Source organism: Salvelinus alpinus, chromosome 5, assembly GCF_045679555.1.
Source record: "Salvelinus alpinus chromosome 5, SLU_Salpinus.1, whole genome shotgun sequence".
Lineage (NCBI taxonomy): Eukaryota > Metazoa > Chordata > Actinopteri > Salmoniformes > Salmonidae > Salvelinus > Salvelinus alpinus.
Window position 1 is genome coordinate 85,863,065 of NC_092090.1, and position 24,269 is coordinate 85,887,333.

General features: G+C 42.1%; 1 protein-coding gene across 2 annotated transcripts in view; it reads left to right on the forward strand.

Annotated features, from left to right (window-relative positions):
- Positions 1-24,269, forward strand: part of LOC139577125 (apoptosis-inducing factor 3-like) — a 32,299-nt gene that overhangs the window by 2,235 nt on the left and 5,795 nt on the right. The window contains exons 1-12 of one of the 2 annotated variants that reach the window (XM_071403970.1): positions 5,521-5,680; positions 11,215-11,438; positions 15,417-15,636; positions 18,880-18,989; positions 20,760-20,869; positions 20,977-21,021; positions 21,120-21,213; positions 21,878-21,990; positions 22,501-22,587; positions 22,862-22,953; positions 23,085-23,215; positions 23,433-23,548. In XM_071403970.1, coding sequence (XP_071260071.1) covers positions 11,408-11,438; positions 15,417-15,636; positions 18,880-18,989; positions 20,760-20,869; positions 20,977-21,021; positions 21,120-21,213; positions 21,878-21,990; positions 22,501-22,587; positions 22,862-22,953; positions 23,085-23,215; positions 23,433-23,548 — 1,149 coding nt within the window. In that variant the 5' untranslated portion in view covers positions 5,521-5,680; positions 11,215-11,407. Of the gene's footprint in view, positions 1-5,520; positions 5,681-11,214; positions 11,439-15,416; positions 15,637-18,879; positions 18,990-20,759; positions 20,870-20,976; positions 21,022-21,119; positions 21,214-21,877; positions 21,991-22,500; positions 22,588-22,861; positions 22,954-23,084; positions 23,216-23,432; positions 23,549-24,269 lie in introns of those variants that run through there. The other variant, XM_071403969.1, reaches the window with a different exon arrangement.

Consider the following 24,269-nt stretch of genomic DNA (forward strand, 5'->3'; position numbering starts at 1 on the left):
GTGTACATTTGTGTTGTAGATATGTAGTGGTGTAATGATATTGTATGATGTACTGTTTTTTTTATTTTTTATTAAATTTTACCCCCTTTTCGTGGTATCCAAACTCCAATGAGTCAAGGATATCCCTACCGGCCAAACCCTCCCTAACCCGGACGACGCTAGGCCAATTGTGCGTCGCCCCACAGACCTCCCGGTCGCGGCCGGCTGCGTCAGAGCCTGGGCGCGAACCCAGAGACTCTGGTGGCTAGCGCTGCGATGCAGTGCCCTAGACCACTGCGCCACCCGGGAGGCCCCTATGATGTACTGTTTTATTAAAAAAATGTGTTTGTGTATTTTGTGATGTGCTTTAATGTGTCTGGACCCCAGGAAGAGTAACTGCTGCCTAGTTAGCAGTTATTCTTCCTGGGATCCATAATAAATACAAATACAAAATAACCTACCTGACCTCCGCAGCCTGATCATGGTAAAAACACATTTCAGACATCAAACATTACATTCCAGACTTAATGACCTTCACCACCTATTGCATGGAAACTTCACTGTCTATTAGCCACAGTAGCTACATGGAACCTTGTTCATCTTGGTCATATACAGCTCTGAAAAAAATGAAGAGACCACTGCAAAATGTTCTGTTTCTCTATTTATAGGTACGTATGTGTTTAAAAATGTTGCTTTATTCTATAAACTACTGACAACATTTCTCCCAAATTCCAAATAAAAATATTGACATTTAGAGCATTTATTTGCCGAAATGACAACTAGTCAAAATAACAAAAAATATGCAGTGTTGTCAGACCTCAAATAATGCAAAGAAAATAAGTTTATATTCATTTTTAAACAACACAATACTAATGTTTTAACTTAGAGTAGGAAGAGTTCAGAAATCAATATTTGGTGGAAAAACCCTGATTTTCAATCACAGCTTTCATGCGTCTTGGCATGCTCTCCACCAGTCTTTCACATTGATGTTGGGTTACTTTATGCCTGGTGCAAAAATTCAAGTAGCTCGGCTTTGTTTGGTGGCTTGTGACCATCCATCTTCCTCTTGATCACGTTCCAGAGGTTTTCAATGGGGTTCAGGTCTGGAGATTGGGCTGGCCATGACAGGGTCTTGATCTGGTGGTCCTCCATCCACACCTTGATTGACCTGGCTGTGTGGCATGGAGCGTTGTCCTGCTGGAAAAAACAATCCTCAGAGTTGGGGAACATTGTCAGAGCAGAAGGAAGCAAGTTTTCTTCCAGGACAACCTTGTACGTGGCTTGATTCATGCGTCCTTCACAAAAATAAATCTGCCCGATTCCAGCCTTGCTGAAGCACCCCCATATCTTCACCGATCCCCCACCAAATTTCACAGTGGGTGCAAGACACTGTGGCTTGTAGGCCTCCCCAGGTCTCGCACCCACTGTGAGATTTGGTGGAGGATCGGTGATGATCTGGGGTTTCTTCAGCAAGGCTGAAATTTGTCTTTGTGAAGGACGTTTTACAGTGGCGAAACAAAATTTAAAAAACAATGTTAGATTTTGATCTTACCTTACATGTACCTTATGGACAAACAAACTTAAACAAGCAAGCAAGTACAAGACAAACGGGGGAATGCACTTAGTCACAATGTATGATGATTGTTTCACATGCTTCTAGAGCCTAGTATTGGGGAATTTATAATACATTCACAGTGTAAAACTGGTAGCCTCTGGAAATAATCAAAAAGGTAATATAAAGTAACTGTCCAGTGTTTCCAGATTTCTATGAAATAGGACCTATATTTAACAACAATATGAGTTAAATAGTTTTCTTTCCAAAGAAACGGTAATTAAGTATGTTAAAAAGCATATTTTCTGTCTTGGAATGGTGTGGGCATACCCCAACCACAGACTGGTGTGGTTGTATACCGGTCATTAAAAAGATTCAAGTGAGTAGACCGGTTCAGCCAGTGAGTCAACATGACATCATGTTCTATTAGGAAATAGCAAGCATTTTTTAAATGGTCTGTTTGAGATGCAAGTTTGAGGTGGGATTTTTTTTCACATTTTGTTTTTCGTGCTTTGGCCACAAATACAAGTATAGGATGAGTTAACAAAACTTCTTTCCACCCCTTAACAATTCAAACAATTGTTATTATTTCATCAGCTTTCCAGGGCTTGTTTTTTTAGCAATTAAAGCTGAACAACAAGCTAAGTATTTGATCAGCATTGCAGGTTTTCTAACATAACAAGAACATTCAAAATGAGGTTAACTCCACAGGCTTGATTAGGCTCAGGACAAACGTGATAAATGCAGCTGTTAAATGTCTCGGACGAAAAAGGTTGTTGTTCAAGCGGTGGTTAACACAATCTTGGGACGATCAAGTTTATCTTGTAATTCACAAATCTTTAGTAATGGGGGATAGGTGCTGTGCTACTTTGTCTTGTGTGGTGTTACTTTGTCCTCGGTCCTTATCAGCCGTGGTTCTAATCGAGCGGCCTGATTTACCTGTGGAACAGGTGTTAGGTGCATGAGATGTTAAATAACCAACTGAGATGTTAGTTAAGCAATAAGGCAAGAGGGGTGTGATATATGGCCAATATACCATGGCTAAGGGCTGTTCTTATGCACAACGCAAGGCGGAGTGCCTCGATACAGCCCTTAGCTGTGGTATATTGGCCATATACCACAAACCCCCGAGGTGCCTTACTGCTATTATAAACTGGTTACCAACATAATTAGAGCAGGAAAAATAAATGTTTTGTCATACCCATGGTATATGGTCTGCTATACCACAGCTTACAGCCAATCAGCATTCAAGGCTCAAACCACCCAGTTTATAAATGTAAATAACCAGTTACCCATGTCCGAGGGACAAATGATCATGTTGGTTCATGTACAGCATAGAGAAACCACATGCTTACAGACAGAAAACATACACTCTTGCATGGCATCACTGGTGAAGATCTGACCGCATCTACTTTCAAGGTTTACCAGATTAAGGTGAAAATGGAACCCTATGGTTGCTTGAGGAACCACAATCATTTCTGATACATATTTACTGAAGCTACTGGCCCATGATATCACTGAATGCCTGAGGCAGTGAGGAGTTTGTTAGCCTGTTGTTGTCTCTGTAGGGATAAGGGTCATCTACTGCCTGGCCTGAAGTTTCTGTTTGTGTATTGTCACACACTGATCTGTTTCACCTGTCTTTGTGATTGTCTCCACCCCCCTCCAGGTGTCGCCCATCTGCCCCATTATCCCCTGTGTACAGTACCTTGCAAAAGTATTCATCTCCCTTGGCGTTTTTGTTGCATTACAACCTGTAATTTAAATTGATTTTTATTTGGATTTCATGTAATGGACATACACAAAATAATTGTCAAATTGGCGAAGTGAAATTTAAAAAAAATTACTTGTTTTCAAAAAACAAAAAAAAGAAGGAAAGAAAGGAGAAGTGGTGCGTGCGTATGTGTTCATCCCCTTTGCTATGAAGCCCCTAAATAAGATCTGGTGCAACTAATTACCTTCAGAAGTCACATAATTAGTTAAATAAAGTCCACCTGTGTGCAATCTAACTGTTGCATGATCTGTCACATGATCTCAGTATATATACACCTGTTCTGAAAGGCCCCAGAGTCTGCAACACCACTAAGCAAGGGGCACCACCAAGAAAAGTGGCACCATGAAGACCAAGGAGCTCTCCAAACAGGTCAGGGACAAAGTTGTGGAGAAGTACAGATCAGGGTTGGGTTATAAAAAAATATCAGAAACTTTGAACATCCCATGGAGCACCCTTAAATCCATTATAAATAAATGGAAAGAATATGGCACCACAACAAACCTGCCAAGAGAGGGCTGCTCACCAAACTCACGGACCAGGCAATGAGGGCATTAATCAGAGAGGCAACAAAGAGACCAAAGATAACCCTGAAGGAGCTGCAAAGCTCCACAGCGGAGATTGGAGTATCTGTCCATAGGACCACTTTAAGCCATACACTCCACAGAGCTGGGCTTTACGGAAGAGTAAAGACAAAAGCCATTGCTTAAAGAAAAAAATCCCCAAACATATGGAAGAAGGTACTCTGGTCAGATGAGACAAAAATGTTGCTTTTTGGCCAACAAAGAAAACGCTATGTTTGGCGCAAACCCAACACCTCTCATCACCCCAAGAACACCATCCCCACAGTGAAGCATGGTGGTCGCAGCATCATGCTGTGGGGATGTTTATCATCGGCAGGATCTGGGAAACTGGTCAGAATTGAAGGAATGATGGATGGTGCTAAATACATGTAAATTCTTGAGGGAAACCTGCTTCAGTCTTCCAGAGATTTGAGACTGGGATGGAGGTTCACCTTCCAACAGGACAATGACCCTAAGCATACTGCTAAACCAACACTCGAGTGGTTTAAGGGGAAACATTTGAATGTCTTGGAAAGGCCTAGTCAAAGCCCAGACCTCAATCCAATTGAGAATCTGTGGTATGACTTAAAGATTGCTGCACACCAGCGGAACCCATCCAACTTGAAGGAGCTGGAGCAGTTTTGCCTTGAAGAATGGGCAAAACTCAGAGTGGCTAGATGTGCCAAATTTAACATACCCCAAGAGACTTGCAGCTGTAATTGCTGCAAAAGGTGGCTCTACATAGTATTGACTTTGAGAGGTTGAACAGTTATGCACGCTCAAGTTTTCAGTTTTTTTGTCTTATTTCTTGTTTGTTTCACAATAAAACATATTTATTATCTTCAAAGTGGTAGGCATGCTGTGTAAATCAAATGATACAAACCCCCCCAAAATCTATTTTAATTCCAGGTTGTAAGGCAACAAAATAGGAAAAATGCCAAGGGGGGGAATACTTTCACAAGCCACTGTAATTATACCTGTGTTCTCTGTTTGTCTGTTGCCAGTTCGTCTTGTTTGTCAAGCCAACCAGCGTTTTTGTGTCAGCTCCTGCTTTTCCCAAGTCTCTCTTTTCTCATCCTCCTGGTTTTGACCCTTGCCAGTCCTGACCCTGTACCCACCCGCCTGACCACTCTGCCTGAGCCTGCCTGCCGTCCTGTACCTTTGCCCCACCTTTGGGTTACCGACCTCTGCTTGACCTGACCCTGAGCCTGCCTGCCGTCCTGTACCTTTGCCCCTGTTGCTGTAATAAACAGTGTTACTTCGACACGGTCTGCATCTGGGTCTTACCTTGATACCTGATAGTGTATTGGCTTTATCATGACCTGGATGGTACTACATTCTCTTGGTTGTTTGAACTCATCTTTCTGGGGTGTGGTACCAACCCCTCAGGTGTGCCACAGCGGTGATCAAATAAGGGCTATTCACTGTGGTGCAGTGAAATGTTTGCACAACTGGAGTAGTCTGTTTAGAAACACAGTGTGTTTACCTGGGCTGTTCAAAGAAAAGTAAAGTCCCTTTTCTGAGTGATTGATGTGGCTATCAGAATTGATTCAGGTCCTCGGAGTTTAACATTGGTTTCACTCAGATCCATTCTTGGGGTGGGTGTGTGGGGGGAAACTACCCAAGGGTTGTGCCACAATGGCTAATTCCCTGCTACATTCCAGTAAAACGTATTACATTTGTGGAGAAAAGTGAGTGAAACTGACAGCTTGTTTGCAGGAAGGATTATTAGCACTGCTTGGGGACAGGCCCAACGGTGAGCGAATGGAATCTGCGTCATATGTTGAGGACCAAATCTGCTTAACCTGACTTTGGGTTAGTACAAAATATTTCAGTCTTGCTGGAACCTCACAACGGCAGCCTTTTTGATGCAATTTCAACGTTCATTCAATTTTAATTTGTATAGTAATTATTGATATGGCAGATAGAGAAGATAGAGTGCACTTCCGTCTTCATGAAGTGTTTAAACCTTCATTGATTTCTTCATAGGGAAACATCATTCTCATGACAAAATGGCATTTTGAAATGTGTTTGTTGTTGTTGGGTCATTGAGATTGGTGAAGCTATAAAATTAGTGTAGAAAATAATTAGTGGTTGCCATGACATTTTCACAGTTCGTGTAGAGAAAAAACAGATGCCCACATTCTCACCAAAAGAACTAGGCTATACCAGTTATTTAGCTTGCTCCGGTTCTATATTACCTTTAAAAAGATGACTAAACTGACTTTGATAATTCCATGCTGTAAAACTTTAAACTTCTTGAATGTTTTTGTGATCCTTTTGAATTGATTTTATTGTGAAGTATATACACTAATATACTTTCGATGTAGCAGTATGACAACGATGACATGACACAGACATTTCTTACTGTGTGAAATGTTTCATGATTCAAAAGAAAGATCTTTCCATGTCTCACTTGGTCTCTGGAACTTTAACCACTTCTCCATTCAAAAGTGCAAGCTTCTTTTTTTAACTTCAAGGACATTAAGATGTGCTCTGAATATCAAGTACTTTCTTTAGTGCACCCCGACGGGTGGCTTGCTATTGCTAACAAATCCCACTGCGTTGCGTGATACACCTGCCATCATGTGAATGCTTGTTACTGTAGTACTGCTCTCATATTCATATCAACAGCTGTATTGTTTAGCAACACCAAGTGGGTTGAAATATCACAAGCTCTGGCAGGGGTGTGTGGGCAATGTGTGGCAGCAAAACAAAAGTGTTTTTGAAACTCATGGGGCCTCTGCTTCCATTCAAAACACAGTGACGTGAAAGTTAAAGGTGCAAAGGCTGAATTCATCTCCGAGTCTCTGGTGGAAAGCAGACTGATCCAGGTTTTCCTCTAAGATTTTGCCTGTGCTTAGCTCTATAATGTTTATTTTATCCTGAAAAACTCCCCAGTACTTAACGATTACAAACTTACCCATAACATGATGGAGACACCGCTATGCTTGGAAATATGGAGAATGGTACTCAGTAATGTATTGGATTGGATTTGCCCCAAATATAACATTTTGTATTCAGGAAAAAAAGTTATTTGCTTTGCCACATTTTTTGCAGTATTACTTTAGTGCCTTGTTGCAAACAGGATGAATGTTTTGGGAATATTTGTATTATGTATAGGCTTCCTTCTTTTCACTCTGTCAATTTGGTTAGTATTGTGGAGTAACTGCAATGTTGTTGATCTATCCTCAGTTTTCTCCTATCACAGCCATTAAACTCTGTAACTGTTTGAAAGTCACCATTGGCCTCATGGTGAAATCCCTGAGTGGTTTCCTTCCTCTCCTGCAACTGAGTTAGGAAGAACGCCTGTATCTTTGTAGTGACGTGGTGTATTGATACACAATCCAAAGTGTAATTACTAACTTCACCATGCTCAAAGGGATATTCAATGTCTGCTTTTTTATTTTTACCCATCTACCATCTACAGTTGAAGACAGAAGTTTATATACACTTAGTTTGGAGTCATTACAACTTGTTTTTCAACCACTCCACAAATTTCTTGTTAACAAACTATAGTTTTGGCAAGTCGGTTAGGGCATCTACTTTGTACATGACACAAGTAATTTTTCCAACAATTGTTTACAGACTTATTATTTCACTTATAATTCACTGCATCACAATTCCAGTGGGTCAGAAGTTAACATACACTAAGTTGACTGTGCCTTTAAACAGCTTGGAAAATTCCAGAAAATTATTTAATGGCTTTAGAAGCTTCTGATAGGCTAATTGACATCATTTGAGTCAATTGGAGGTGTACCTGTGGATGTATTTCAAGGCCTACCTTCAAACTCAGTGCCTCTTTGCTTGACATCATGGGAAATGAAAAGAAATCATCCAAGACCTCAGAAAAATATTGTAGACCTCCACAAGTCTGGTTCATCCTTGGGAGCAATTTCCAAACGCCTGAAGGTACCACGTTCATCTGTACAAACAATAGTACACAAGTATAAACACCATGTGACCACGCAGCCGTCATACCGGGAGGAAAGGAGACGCGATGAACGTACTTTGGTGCAAAAAGTGCAAATCAATCCCAGAACAACAGCAAAGGACTTTGTGAAGATGCTGGAGGAAACAGGTACAAAAGTATCTATATCCACAGTAAAACGAGTCCTATATCAACATAACCTGAAAGGCTGCTCAGCAAGGAAGAAGCCACTGCTCCAAAACTGCCATTAAAAAGCCAGACTACGGTTTGCAACTGCACATGGGGACAAAGATCATACTTTTTGGAGAAATGTCCTCCGGTCTGATGAAACAAAAATTAAGCTGTTTGGCCATAATGGCCATCGTTATGTTTGGAGGAAAAAGGGGGAGGCTTGCAAGCCGAAGAACACCATCCCAACCGGCAGCATCATGTTGTGGGGGTGCTTTGCTGAAGGAGGGTCTGGTGCACTTCACAAAATAGATGGATGGCATCATGAGGCAGGAAAATTATGTGGATATATTGAAGCAACATCTCAAGACATCAGTCAGGAAGTTAAAGCTTGGTCGCAAATGGGTCTTCCAAATGGACAATGATCCCAAGCATACTTCCAAAGTTGTGGCAAAATGGCTTAAGGACAACAAAGTCAAGGTATTGGAGTGGCCATCACAAAGCCCTGACCTCAATCCTATAGAACTTTTGTGGGCAGAACTGAAAAAGCGTGTGTGAGCAAGGAGGCCTACAAACCTGACTCAGTTACACCAGCTCTGTCAGGAGGAATGGGTCAAAATTCACCCAATTTATTGTGGGAAGCTTGTAGAAGGCTACCCGAAATGTTTGACCCAAGTTAAACAATTTAAAAGCAATTCTACCAATTACTATTTTAGTGTATGTAAACTTCTGACCCACTGGGAATGTGATGAAAGACATAAAAGCTGAAATAAATCATTCTTTCTACTATTATCCTAACATTTCACATTCTTAAAATAAAGTTGTGATCCTAACTGACTTAAGACAGGGAATTTTTCTAGGATTAAATGTCAGGAATTGTGAAAAACTGAGTTTAAATGTAATTGGCTAAGGTATATGTAAACTTCCGACTTCAACTATATATCTTTGTGAGGTATTGGAAAACTTCCCTGGTCTTTGTGGTTGTATCTGTTTTTGAAATTCACTGCTCGACTGAGGGACCTTACAGATAATTGAATGTGTAGGCTACCGAGATGAGGTAGTCATTAAAAACCACTATTATTGCACACAGGATGAGTCAATGCAACTTATTATGTAACTTGTTAAGCAAATGTCTACTCCTGAACTTATTTACGCTTGCAATAACAAAAGGGTTGAATACTTATTGACTCAAGACATTTCAGCTTTTCATATTTAATTAATTTGTAAAAATGTCTAAAAACATAATTCCAATTTTACATTATGGGGTATCGTGTGTAGGCCAGTGACACAAAATCTTAATTTAATCAATTTTAAATTCAGGCTGTAACACAACAAAATGTGGAAGAAGTCAAGGGATGTGAATACTTTCTGAAGGCACTGTATGTATGTAACATTAAGTAACAATGTATGTCGAAAATTTGATCACACACACACACACACACACACACACACACACACACACACACACACATACTAGCTTCATAGTAGAGAGACAATAAGTGTTGGGGAGGAGTGAACTACATGTAGTTCAACTAGTAATTTAACTGCATTTTGAAGTAGCTCGGTGGTAGTTGAACTCAATTCAAATCTAGGTAGTGTTTTCAGTAGTTAATTACTTTTTTGCCATGTAGTGGTGTAGCTAACTATTGGAAATACACACTACTTTTTTGGCTAAAATAAAATATGAGTGAAGTAGGCAAGAATGTACTTTCTTTTTCAGCATTAGACCTGCATAATTCTCACTTGAAACAGAATTTTAGTTTTTAATAGGCTAAATTGCACATTATGTTAACATCTGACTCCAGAGTGATCTGGTCATGCAATTGTAGTCTATGACATTTCTGATTTAGATATGATAATTCTTCACTAAGTAGTTTGGATGTGGTGAACTACTTTTTCAAAGTGACTTTAGTTCAGTAAACAATATTTTCTTAAGGGTAGCTCTACTGTAGCTTAACTTCTTCCCGTGTGAAGTAATTGGTAGCTTTGTAAACTGTATTTTCAAAGTAGGTTCCCCAACACTGAAGACAAGTGTAGAAAACAAGTGACAACCTTTTCTCAGCCTTACATTGTTGCCAAGTGTTGCTGGAGGGCAGAGCACACAGGAATAGTACTAGAAGCTGCTTAGTTCTATACCACCTCAGAGAACCAAGTTAGGGCCTCTCTACAGGTTGACGAACAATTACACACCCTCTCCTTTTCAAACGGCAGTTTTTGTGGTGGAAAACAAATTGTCAAAAATGCCATTGAGAGCACTGTGGATGGTGCTGTGAATGCTAATGGTTGTTAATGAGTGCTAGGCTAGCCCTTTAACTACCACAGTGGCCTTTCCAGGACTTTGTCCATGTTTCTCAGCATCATGAATGGCATCATGAATGCATAGTAGTTCATTGTACCATTTCTAAGCCATGGTTGATATATGTTGCTAATCCTCGCGTGATATTATCTCAATTACTTCAGAACATTATGAAAATATAAAGTTAGTTGATATCAACTATTTGGTATCCTTAGGCAAACTCACAAACTGTACATATTTAAATGACTAAAATGGGTAGTGGTTTACAAATGCAAACACACCACACACACACACACACACCACTCTATACAGAGGAACTCTAAAAAACACAAGTAGTCATGTGAGAAACTTTTAGAACTGTGTAGTCAGCCTGGTCTCATAGACTAGACGTAAAATTATTATGACATGTCACGTTTGGTATGGCTGCATAAGACAGAAGGTTACTTAAGGCAAAAACGAAAGTAGGGTGGTTGGTCGGGGTGGATGGGTGAGCGTATAACGTAAACATTTAGCAAGCCAAAGGTTGTGTGTTAATTTTAGCTTATTGGCAAATTTAGCTAATGTTAGCGTTAGCCACCTAGCCACCTAGGAAAATTTTGCGACAACAAATTGGAATTCCTAACATATCATAGGTTTGGCAAATTTGTAACATATTGTATGAATTGGAATTTATTACATATTGTATGAATTGCAATTTGTAACATATCATACAAATTGTAATTCGTTACATATCATATGAAATGGATGATGGACATCCACAAATTAATGCATACCATATGAAACGTAACATATCATACTAATTTACATTTACTATGTTAAGTCTACTCCTGAGTCCAGGTTGGTGTAGTGGTGCTGTTTGATGGTTGGGCTTTTGTAATCTCCCAATTTCTGCCTCGACCAGCCTCCACTGGGCTTTTCAGCCACTCAGCTGTTGTTCACTCTTCCTCCTCCCAGGTGGTGATGTGGGAGAGCTGATGTCTACAATGGCTGACCTTGATCTGCACCTGCACATACTGATACCCCCGTTTCAACACTGTCGTGGTTACCTCCCGACCCAGCAGCCCAACCCCAGGATCTGACCCCGTCTCTTCCTCACCTCCCCTGGGCTTCCTCCAGCCAGGCCTCCTGGCTCTACCCTGGGCCCATAATGGGAGGATGCCTCTCCAAAAGCAAGCCAGGTGAACACCATCTCCACCAACCCACTGTTCTCCTTCCCTCCGTCCTACCCCCGTCCTCCTTCCCTCCGTCCTACTCCCCGTCCTCCTTCCCTCCGTACTACCCCCCGTCCTCCTTCCCTCTGTCCTACCCCCCGTCCTCCTTCCCTCCGTCCTACCCCCCGTCCTCCTTCCCTCTGTCCTACCACCCGTCCTCCTTCCCTCTGTCCTACCCCCCGTCCTCCTTCCCTCTATCCTACCCCCCGTTCTCCTTCCCTCAGTCCTACCCCCCGTCCTCCTTCCCTCTGTCCTACCCCCCGTCCTCCTTCCCTCCGTCCTACCCCGCGTCCTCCTTCCCTCCGTCCTATCCTCTTTCTCCTTCCCTCCGTCCTACCCCCCTTTCTCCTTCCCTCCGTCCTATCCTCTGTTCTCCTTCCCTCTGTCCTACCCCCCGTCCTCCTTCCCTCCGTCCTATCCCCTGCTCGCCTTCCCTCCGTCCTACCCCCTTTCTCCTTCCCTCCGTCCTATCCCCTTTCTCCTTCCCTCCGTCCTATCCCCTGCTCGCCTTCCCTCCGTCCTACCCCCCTTTCTCCTTCCCTCCGTCCTATCCTCTGTTCTCCTTCCCTCCGTCCTATCCCCTGCTCGCCTTCCCTCCGTCCTATCCCCTGCTCGCCTTCCCTCCGTCCTATCCCCTGCTCGCCTTCCCTCCGTCCTACCCTCTGTTCTCCTTCCCTCCGTCCTGCTTCCTGTTCTCCTTCCGTCTGTCCTACCCCTTTCCAAATCCTGGAATAATTGGCATTTGTTCGCCAGCTATACAGTATATAGGTCATACAAACCCCTCTCCTGACTGCCTTTGTAGCATGGCGATTTGTGGAGGAGGAATTTTAATGCTCTCAATTGCATTGCCTTCAAGAGGATTACATAGTCAAATTTGAGTTTTAAACGTATGGCACAATGTATGACTGTTTCAAAGCAAACATATCACTGTTGCAATGCAGTCAGCTTGTTGAAGGCTGTGGTAAGTGGTGTAATCAAGCACATTACGTGTTTTATATCTTTGCTTGCTCCTAAAGCTTTGACTTAATAGTGCTTTAGCTCTTATGGAGAGCGGTTTAAAAAACCAAAACATAATTTTCACAAAAACAACCACTGCAATACCACACTGGCAGCTAGTATGAATAAAGTGGAGGGGATAGGTAGGTAGTCTACAGTTCTATAGGGGCGACTTTAGAGGGTGCTGTGCTGGAACAGAGGCCCCTGACTGTAAAATGTCTAATTAGTCAGTCTTTAGGAAACAAGTAGGACCCTGAACGGAACCTTGGACACAGCAGGGATGAGCACCAGTATAGTTGAGAAACTAAACCAGACAAAAACTTTTACACAATGTTAAATAAATACATGTTTTTAATGTAGAATACAATATCACACCATCATTACTGTGTAATTGTTATATTATTATAAGTACAATGTAAAAAGTATTGTAATTACTTCAACTGTATCTAGCGCTACGGTAAGGGTTAGGGAAAATCCAGAGAAAAATTGAAATCATAAAGCAATTACATGAATATGATAATAATTATTCAAGTGTATTGCCTGATGTGATACTGAACATTTCTGAAAAGCGTGGGCCCAGTCAAAACATTGATGCACACTGTGAGTTTCTGCAGTCAGTGAAAAGCAGATTGGTACCTAATTTGACTAATACATTTTACATGATCCCTACAGGTGTGTTAGTGGGAGCTGACTACTCAATTTGATCCAATAAAATATTTTAGCAACATAGAGTCAAGTAAACACAGAATAGTTTCTAAGACTAGGAATAATATAAAGCCATCAGTGCCCACTCAAAAGGATTAAGCACATGATGCCTCTGAATGGAAAAACAGAAGGGAGAAAAGAACGGGGAATGAGTGTGTGAGAGAGGGGATGAAGGGATAACATATGGCAAAGTGAGAGAACGCAGAAGGAGTATCTCTTCCTCACTTGACAAGTATGTTTCTCCTGAGGTGTACAATTCACTCAGTTTTGCTGTCAATAAATCGTATTGCTCTTTGGTGCATTGGATAATCTCAGTGGAGAGATTGATCCCTTAACTAGGCAGGAATAATCCAAAAACAAAGACGCTTGCATTTCTAGAAGAAATGGTGCTATATAGAACCACAAATCAGCTTTGTTTTTTAGCAGTGTGTATGAATGTAAAATTACACTTTGTACATGTAATATACAGTACAAAAGTAAGAGCAACTACACATTGTGGACAAATAGCCTCAGTTAAAGGTAATAGGTTTTAGGACAGAGTCATCTCACATAGTTTGCAAGTCATTGACAAATAAACCCCTGTCCAGGAGAAGGTGAACCAAAATATACATTTACATTACATTTAAGTCATTTAGCAGACGCTCTTATCCAGAGCGACTTACAAATTGGAAAGTTCATACATATTCATCCTGGTCCCCCTCGTGGGGAATGAACCCACAACCCTGGCGTTGCAAGCGCCATGCTCTACCAACTGAGCCACACGGGAAATATACACGTTATGCTTTTTTTATGATGATTTAAAAAAATGCTCATGTACATGAATGGGTGGTGCTGCTTACTTTAGATTCAATGAATTAACAAATTAGTGAATTAATTAAGTAATGTGCAATTATCATGCTGCTCTTCATTTTATATATACAGTGAGCTCCAAAAGTATTGGGACAGTGACACATGTTTTGTTGTTTTGGCTCTTTACTCCAGCACTTTGGATTTGAAATGATACAATGGCTAGGAGGTTAAAGTGCAGACTGTAAGCTTTAATTTGAGGGTATTTTCTCCCATATTGGGTGAACCGATATGGGAGTTTAGTATTTGGTTCCCTAAAACAGGGAGACTAGAGCCAAAACAACAACAAATGTGTCACTGTCCCAATACTTGGAGCTCACTATACATCAATCAACATTCTGACTTCAGCATGGAGCATATGGTTGAGTAAGCTATCAATTTATTGATTCAGAATTGCCCCGATCAGCAGATGTGTTTTTATGATCTGAGAATCAAAAGAAAAGAGAATATCGAAATTTTAAATATCCCAATAACAAATCTAATACACAATGTGAATTCTCTTACATAAGGTCCTAGTTGAAGATCTCTCCTTTGAAAAAAAAATCCCATATGAGTCTGGGGATGGATGCCTCTCCCCCTTTCCTCTCCTGTGATTGCAGTCACTCTCATGATTTTCCATTGATTTTAATTAAGACTCGCTCAGCAGGTCAAAATTCCAGCCAGATTATCGTGTAGGAACCGGAAGGTCAGCACATTTCTACTGCCGAAGAGATAAATCTGGCTGCAGTGAAAACAGGTTGCACAACCACCTCTTCAAATGCAGAAATACAAACACCAGAGGCAACTTATCAGATGTCATCAAATGCCTCAGGGCGCCTCACAACAAATAAACCCAAACATCCACTTAGGCCTGTCCTTGTGTATGTGTGTTATTTCAGCAAATATCTAATGCATGGTGTAGTGATTCTAAATATATGCTATAAAGCTCTCAAGATTGCCACAGTAAATATGCCCCACGTTTTTTTTTAAATCTCATAAACTATTTTCATGGTCATGTCAGTTTCATTCGATACAGAACTCTTCTCCTTGGGGTGTCTGACGCTGAGTTCTGCAATCAAAGGGAAAATGTATATGAGTATCAGTGGCTGCTGGTGACTTAAAGTTGAGGAGGATGATGGGTAAAAGTTGTGAACTAAAAACAAGTGAATACTTTTTTTTAATGTAAGTGACTGGGCAAACATCAGCCTGAAAAGGGTGTTGTTTTCCTAGTGGTCTGTGGTCTGTATTCTGCAGTTTTGCTACTGGTCTGTGGTCTGTGTCCTGCAGTTTTGCTACTGGTCTGTGGTCTGTGTCCTGCAGTTTTGCTACTGGTCTGTGGTCTGTGTCCTGCAGTTTTGCTACTGGTCTGTGGTCTGTGTCCTGCAGTTTTGCTAATGGTCTGTGGTCTGTGTCCTGCAGTTGAGGTGAAAGTGGAGCTAACCCTTCTGGGCAAAGAAAAGGAAGCAGGTGTGAAGTCCGCCAATGGAAATGCGAGCCCCTTTTCTGACTGCAGACCCAACGGAGCACTGGAACACTGCTCCGATGAGGACTCCGCCGCTGCCGCCCCCCTCAGGCTCTACAAACCCCGCGATTACCTGGAGGCCTCCGTGTGTCATGTCAAGGACCTGGAAAATGGACAGTAAGGCCAAACAAAAGACAATGTACAGTGCATTCGGAAAGTATTCAGACTCGTTGACTTTTTACACATTTTGTTACTTTAGCTTTATTCTTTAGCTTTATTCTTTAGCTTTATTCTAAAATGGATCAAAATGTTTTTCCTTATCAATCTACAAACAATACCCCATAATGAAAATGCGAAAACAGTTTTTAGATACATTTTCTAAAAAAGTATTAAAAATGAACAGAAATACCTTATTTACATAAGTATTCAGACCCTTTGCTATGAGACTCGAAATTGAGCTAATCCGGTTTTGATGGATCCAGTTTCCATTGATCATCCTTGAGATGTTTCTACAACATGATTGGAGTCCACCAGTGGTAAATTCAATCGATTGGACATGATTTGGAAAGGCGCACACCTGTCTATATACTGTAAGGTCCCATAGTTGACAGTGCATGTCAGAGCAAAAATCAAGCCATGAGGTTGAAGGAATTGTCCATAGAGCTCCGAGACAGGATTGTGTCGAGGCACAGACCTGGGGAAGGGTACCAAAACATTTCTGCAGCATTGAAGGTCCCCAAGAACAGAGTGGCCTCCATCATTCTTAAATTGAAGAAGTTTGGAACCATCACGACTTCATAGATCTGTCCTCCCAGCCAAACTGAGCAATCGGGGGAGAAGGGCCTTGGTCAGGGAGGTGACCAAGAACCTGATGGTCAATCTGAAAGAGCTCCAGAGTTCCTCTGTGGAGATGGGAGAACCTTCCAGAAGGACAACCATCAGCACTCCACCAATCAGGCCTTCATGGTAGAGTGGCCAGACGGAAGCCACTCCTCACTAAAAGGCACATGATAGCCCGCTTGGAGTTTGCCAAAAGGCACCTAAAGACTCTCAGACCATGAGAAACAAGATTCTCTGGTCTGATGAAACCAAGATTGAATTCTTTGGCCTGAATGCCAAGCGTCACATCTGGAGGAAACCTGGCACCATCCCTATGGTGAAGCATGGTGGTGGCAGCATCATGCTGTGGGGATGTTTTTCAGTGGCAGGGACTGGGAGACTAGTCAGGATTGAGGGAAAGATGAATGGAGGAAAGTACAGAGAGATCCTTGATTTTAAAAAACTACACCAGAGTGCTCAGGACCTAAGACTGGGGCGAATCGAACATCTGAAATCAAATCAAAATCAAATCAAATTTTATTGGTCACATACACATGGTTAGCAGATGTTAATGCGAGTGTAGCGAAATGCTTGTGCTTCTAGTTCCGACAGTGCAGTAATATCTAACAAGTATTCTAACAATTCCCCAACAACTACCTAATACACACAAATCTGAAAGGGGTGAATGAGAATATGTACATATAAATATATGGATGAGCGATGGCCGAGCATTATAGGCAAGGTACAATAGATGGTATAGAATACAGTATATACATATGATATGAGTAATGTAAGATATGTAAACATTATTAAAGTGCCATTATTTAAAGTGACTAGTGATCCATTTATTATTCAAGTGGCCAGTGATTGGGTCTCCATGTAGGCAGCAGCCTCTCTGAGTTAATGATTGCTGTTTAGCAGTCTGATGGCCTTGAGATAGAAGCTGTTCCTCAGTCTCTTGGTACCAGATTTGATGCACATGCACTGAGCTCGCCTTTTGGATGGTAGCGGTGTGAACAGGCAGTGGCTCGGGTGGTTGTTGTCCTTGATCTTTTTGGCCTTCCTGTGACATTGGGTACTATAGGTGTCATGGAGGGCAGGTAGTTGCCCCGGGGGATGCCTTGTGCAGACCGCACCACCCTCTGGAGAGCCTTGCGGTTGAGGGCGTTGCAGTTGCCGTACCAGGCTGTGATACAGCCCGACAGGATGCTCTCGATTGCGCATCTGTAAAAGTTAGTCCGAGTTTTGGATTACAAGCCCCATTTTTTCAGCCTCCTGAGGTTGAAGAGGCGCTGTCGCGCCTTCTTCACCACACTGTCTGTGTGGGTGGACCATTTCAGTTTGTCTGTGATGTGTACGCCGAGGAACTTAAAACTTTCCACCTTCTCAACTGCTGTCCCTTCGACATGGATAGGAGGGTGCTCCCTCTGCTGTTTGCTGAAGTCCACAATCATCTCCTTTGTTTTGTTGATGTTGAGTGAGAGGTTGTTTTCCTGACACCACACTCCGAGTGCCCTCACCTCCTCCCTGTAGGCTGTCTCGTCGTTGTTGGTAATCAAGCTCACTACTGTTGTGTCGTCTGCAAACTTGATGATTGAGTTGGAGGCGTGCGTGGCCACGCAGTCATGGGTGAACAGGGAGTACAGGAGGGAGCTGAGTACGCACCCTTGTGGGGCCCCAGTGTTGAGGGTCAACAAAGTGGAGATGTTGTTTCCTACCTTCACCACCTGGGGGCGGCCCGTCAGAAAGTCCAAGACCCAATTGCACAGGGCAGGGTTGTGACCCAGTGACTCCAGCTTAATGATGAGCTTGGAGGGTACTATGGTATTGAATGCTGAGCTGTAGTCAATGAACAGCATTCTTACATAGGTATTCCTCTTGTCCAGATGGGATAGGGCAGTGTGCAGTGTGATGGCTATTGCATCATCTGTGGACCTGTTGGGGCGGTATGCAAACTGAAGTGGGTCTAGGGTGGCAGGTAAGGTGGTGGTGATACGATCCTTGACTAGTCTCTCAAAGCACTTCATGATGACAGAAGTGAGTGCTACGAGGCGGTAGGCATTTAGTTCAGTTATCTGAGAGAGACCTGACAATAGCTGGAGAGACCTGAAAATGGCTGTGCAGCGATGCTCCCCATCCAACCTGACAGAGCTTGAGAGGATCTGTAGAGAAAAACGTGAGAAACTCCCCAAATACAAGTGTGCTAAGCTTGTAGCGTCATACCCAAAAAGTCTCGAGGCTGTAATCGCTGCCAAAGGAGCTTTAAGAAAGTACTGAGTAAAGGGTCTGAATTTACTTATGTAAATGTGATATTTCAGTTTTTTTTGGTTTTTTTATAATAAATTTGCATCAATTTCAAACACCTGTTTTTGCTTTGTTATCAAGGGGTATTGTGGATTAATTAGAACAAACAATTTAATCCATTTTAGAATAAGGCTGTAACGTAACAAAATATGAAAAAAGTCAAGGGGTTTGAATACTGAAATTTGTATGGCTGGAACCTGTCATTATTTCCCCTTGCTTCACAATTTTTGTCCCTTCCTGTGTGTGTGTGTGTGTGTGCGTGCTTACATGTCTGTGTTTGCACTTATTCCTGTTTAGGATGAGAGAGGTTGATTTGGGAAGTGGCAGAGCGCTGCTCATTAAAGAACATGGAGAGTTTTCTGCAATGGGGCACAAGTGCCCACATTATGGGGCACCACTGGTCAAAGGTGAGTCCCGTTCTGCATTGTTTGCTTTTTCTGTGGAATATTGGTATGGAAATTCATATTTTTGCTCTCTTATGTTATAATCAAGTTCCGAGATGGATTGGTGAGTGATAAAGTGGGATGTACAGTAGCAGTCAAAAGTTTGGACACACCTACTCATTCAAGGGTTTTTCTATATTTTTCTATTTTCAATTGTATGTAGCATAATAGCGAAGACATCAAAACTATGAAATAACACATATGGAATCATGTAGTAACCAAAAAAGTGTTAAACAAATCAAAATATATTTTAGATTTTAAATTCTTCAAAGTAGCCTCCCTTTGCCTTGATGACAGCTTTGCACACTCTTGGCATTCTCTTAACCAGCTTAATCTGGAATGCTTTTCCAACAGTCTTGAAGGAGTTGCCACATATGCTGAGCACTTGTTAGCTGCTTTTCCTTCACTATGCAGTCCAACTCATCCAAAACCATCTCAATTGGGTTGAGGTTGGGTGATTGTGGAGGCCAGGTCATCTGATGCAGCACTCCATCACTTTCCTTCATGGTCAAATAGCCCTTACACAGCCTGGAGGTGTGTTGGGTCATTGTCCTGTTGAAAACAAATAATAGTTCCACTAAGCGCAAACCAGATAGGATGGAGTATGGCTGCAGAATGCTGTGGTAGCCATGCTGGTTAAATGTGCCTTGAATTCTAAATAAATCACATACAGTGTCACCAGCAAAGCACCCCCACACCATCACACCTCCTCCTCCATGCGTCACGGTGGGGACCACACATGCGGAGTTCATCCATTCACCTTCTCTGCATCTGACAAAGACACAGTGTTTGGAACCAAAAATCTCAAATTCGGACTCAACAGACCAAGGGACAGATTTCCACCAGTCTAATGTCCTTTGCTCATGTTTCTTGGCCCAAGCAAGCCTCTTCTTATTATTGGTGTCCTTTAATAGTGGTTTCTTTGCAGCAATTCGACCATGAAGGTATGATTCACGCAGTCTCCTCTGAACAGTTGTTGTTGAAATGTGTCTGTTACTTGAACACTGTGAAGCATTTATTTGGGCTGCAATTTCTGAGGCTGGTAACTCTGAAGAAACGTATCCTCTGCAGCAGAGGTAACTCTGGGTCTTCCTTTCCTGTGGCGGTCTTCATGAGCCAGTTTCATGATAGCGCTTGATGGTTTTTGCGACTGCACTTGAAGAAACTTTTAAAGTTCTTCAAATTTTCCAGGTTGACTGAAAATGTGACTGACCTTCATGTCTTAAAGTACGGATGGACTGTCGTTTCTCTTTGCTTATTTAGATATTTTTGCCATAATATGGACTTTTACCAAATAGGGCTATCTTCTATGGTCTTTTACCAAATAGGGCTATCTTCTGTATACCACCCCTACCTTGTCATAACACAACTGATTGGCTCAAATGCATTAAGAAGGAAAGAAATTCCACAAATGAACTTTTAACAAGGCACCTGTTAATTTAAATGCATTCCAGGTGACTACCTCATGAAGCTGGTTGAGAGAACGGCAAGAGTGTGCAAAGCTGACATCAAGACCAAAGGGTGGCTACATTGAAGAATCTTAAATATAATATATATTTTGATTTGTTTAACCCTTTTTTGGTTATTTCATGATTCCTTACGTGTTATTTCATAGTGTTGATGTCTTCACTATTATTCTACAATGTAGAAAATAGTAAAACATAAAGAAAAACCCTTGAATGAGTAGGTGTGTCAAAACATTTGACTGGTACTGTATATCTTTGTGTGTTGCAGGTATCTTGTCCAAAGGCCACGTGCGTTGCCCCTGGCATGGAGCTTGTTTCAACATCGTTACAGGAGACATTGAGGACTTTCCTGGGCTGGACAGCTTGCACATCTTCCAGGTGACCCTCCTCGTTCGGTTCGCAATGCCATTCACATTCCCTGCCTTCACATTCTCTCTAAGCATCGTCAAAACCGTGTACACATCACTCATGTCTGTTTGCTTCAGGTCCGAGTTGAAAAGGACAAAGTGATAATTCGTGCTAACAAACAGGTAAAGACACTCTGGGACTATTTAGAATAGATCATTGTGCTAAATCAACTGATCCCCCTTTGATGACCTGTGACCTGGCAAACATTTCTTTCTTCCAGGATCTTCAGTCACAGAAGAGGTCAAAAGCCATGGCCCGATGTTCAGCAGTTAACTCCAGCACTGGCTTCAGCCAGGTCCTTATCGTTGGATCAGGTGAGTTGGTCATTGAGCATCTCCTTACACTCACACACTCAGGGATGGAAATTAAGCTAGCCCACTAGCCCGTGGTTAGTAGTTTTCAGACCGGGCTAGAAGAAAATGTGTTCAACTTGCACGCCGGCAACTGACATCTTGCCTTTTCAAATATCGCATGACACAAATTTTCGACCCGGCTAATAAAAAATGTCAGTCTACTAGCCCGGCTGGCCAGTGCCCAAAATACTTAAGTTCCATTCCTGCACGCACCGCTGGTAAATAGAAGTCTGTTTGTTTATGTTCAAACTGTCGACTAGGACTTGAACCATACTGTATATGTTCAGTTCAGTATAGGTCCTGAGTATTCCAAAAAAGGATAGATGATAGCAGCTCCCAATAATTATTGCATCAACAAGGATGTTAGTTCATAGTGTATTTGTACTACAGTACATGTTTCAACTGTATGCTCTTAGTGTTAACACGCTTCAAAGTGTTTTGTTTATGTTCACAACGCTCTAACATTGTGTCTGGTATGCCAAACTCAACCCACGCTCCAATTCACTACTATTGTTTCACTCAATAGTTATGGTCAATAGTTATGGTAAAGGGAGCTTGGATTCAGTTTGGATAGCATGGATCTAAGATCCTATAAAGACATTAAACAAGTGTCTTGTGTCTCCAGGTCCAGCAGGGCTGGTGTGCGCTGAGACATTGCGACAGGAAGGCTTCACTGATCGCATTGTCATGTGCACCATGGACAAACACCCACCCTATGACAGGCCTAAACTGAGTAAGGTTTGTACAGAGATCCAGAGCATACCACAGAGATGGTAAAAGGACTATCTCCATAAGGACTTAGTGACCACAAGGGTTCTTTAAGTTGACTATTCTTCTGGATACAAACAGTGTTGAAATTGCTGATGAAGGACTACTAGTTATGCCCTACTGTATTTCGTAGCAGATTGAATATTCTTCCCAGACATTTCATGCTCCAAAATACTTCCCATTTTGTTATTGCTAGTATTATTAACCCATCTTGAACCCATCTTTAGTCTGTAATCTTGGGATAATATTTGTCCCAGCCAATGTAGAAATTTGGCCATGATATCTATGAGAAAATGGTTTGCTGACCTTGAGTTTCAAATTGTGATCATGTTAAAAATGAAACAAAAAAACATTATGTTGCATTAGCATCGTAAAAGTGGCATTTCTTCACTGAATGTCACCAATAACATTTCACCCCATAAACTCCAACCTGTGGTGTACTGTGCTGTGGTGCGGTGTAACTAACCATCTCCCCCTCAGTCCTTAGAGAGCACAGCAGAGCAGCTCCGGCTACGCTCCATAGACTTCCTCCAAGCCCACGACATCGAGTTGCTCACGGAGAAGGAGGTAAGACCTGAAACACTGATTATATTGGCTAAGTTTGAATCCACATCTGGGCTGTGTTCAGTGGGCAGATTTCAAACAGATTGAAACAGGGAGTTGCTACCTGGTCGAACTTCTTCCAAGAAGATTTTAGTTTTTTTCCGTTGCAAACTTTTGTTACAGTGTGCCCTACTGAACACGACACTGGTCTCAGAGCAGCAATGAAGTGGTATGGATTCCCTTGGTGACACCCTGGCCCTATGTTCTCTTTCTAACTGGGATGTTTGGATGTCAATAGGCTGTGGCAGTGGACATCAAGACGAGGGCTGTGACTTTTCAAGACGACTCTAGGATGGAATACAGGAAGCTTTTCATTGCCACAGGAAGCAAGTAAGGAGTAACCGTAAATTGTCTTTGGTTGAATGCTATTAAATGGAATTCAATTCTCTTCTTGTTGATATGACCAGTTGTGACTCATTGTTCTGTAGACACTGATATACCCATCTTTTGTCTATTGTAAGACCCAAGCTGATGAACTACAAAGGCCAGGACGTTAGGAATGTGTTTCACCTCCTAACCCCTGAAGATGCTAACAGCGTAGCCAGGCTGGCCAACAACAAGAATGCTGTGATCGTGGGAACATCATTTGTTGGTGAGAGAGGTGACAGACATGCAGTAGATAAAACAGTCACATATTCCTTTTTCGAAGGAATGTTGATCTATAAGCCTTAAAGTGTTTATGAAGGCTACATTAAGTTGTACTTTGTTGAACAGTTGTTTGGAACCTTTGTTTTGATAGTACTACTGTAATTGTAGCACGTCTATCTGTAAATGTGTGCATGTGTAATCTTCTGTATTCTCTGCATTAGGTATGGAGGTGGCTGCTGCTCTCACCGACAAGGCCCACTCTGTCTCCGTCATTGGGATAGAAGCAATCCCTTTCCGGAAAGCTCTGGGGGAGAAAGTAGGGAAAGCCATAATGAAGGTAGGGACCCACCCCTGAGAAATCAGGCTCTGTGTCAGCCCTACTACCTCTAGAACAGCTTAATCTGCATTTCTACTCAGAGAAACGTATATATTTTAAACGTGAATCATGTTCATTGGGCTCAATTCACCAGGCGCCACAAGGGAATATTTAGAGTATTTTCTTATCGGTGCTCATGCACTTATTTAGACAATCAGGTAGATATTGCCCACTAGTCCTGTTTTTTTCAGGGGAGATTATACTGTGTGTGTGTGAGTGTGTGTGTGTGTGTGTGTGTGTGTGTGTGTGTGTGTGTGTGTGTGTGTGTGTGTGTGTGTGTGTGTGTGTGTGTGTGTGTGTGTGTGTGTGTGTGTGTGTGTGTGTGTGTGTGTGTGTGCGTGCGTGCGTGCGTGCGTGCGTGCGTGCGTGCGTGCGTGCGTGCGTGCGTGCGTGCGTGCGTGCGTGCGTGCATAGAGTCTCAGCATGATAGGGTCTCAGCATGGTAACACTGCATGTTATGCTAAGATAAGGCAGAGGGAGACTGTCGATACAGTCATACATAATGTGCATAGTGTGTTAATAATCCATTATTAAGAAAGTATTCATAAGAAGCGTTACTGCCTACCCGCCAATTAACCATTGGCATTAATAACAGGCATATGGAAGATTTTTTTTTTAAATAAATAAATAAATGTGTAGCTGAACACAATTTAGGCTAAACTTAACAAAAGCTCAACTCTTT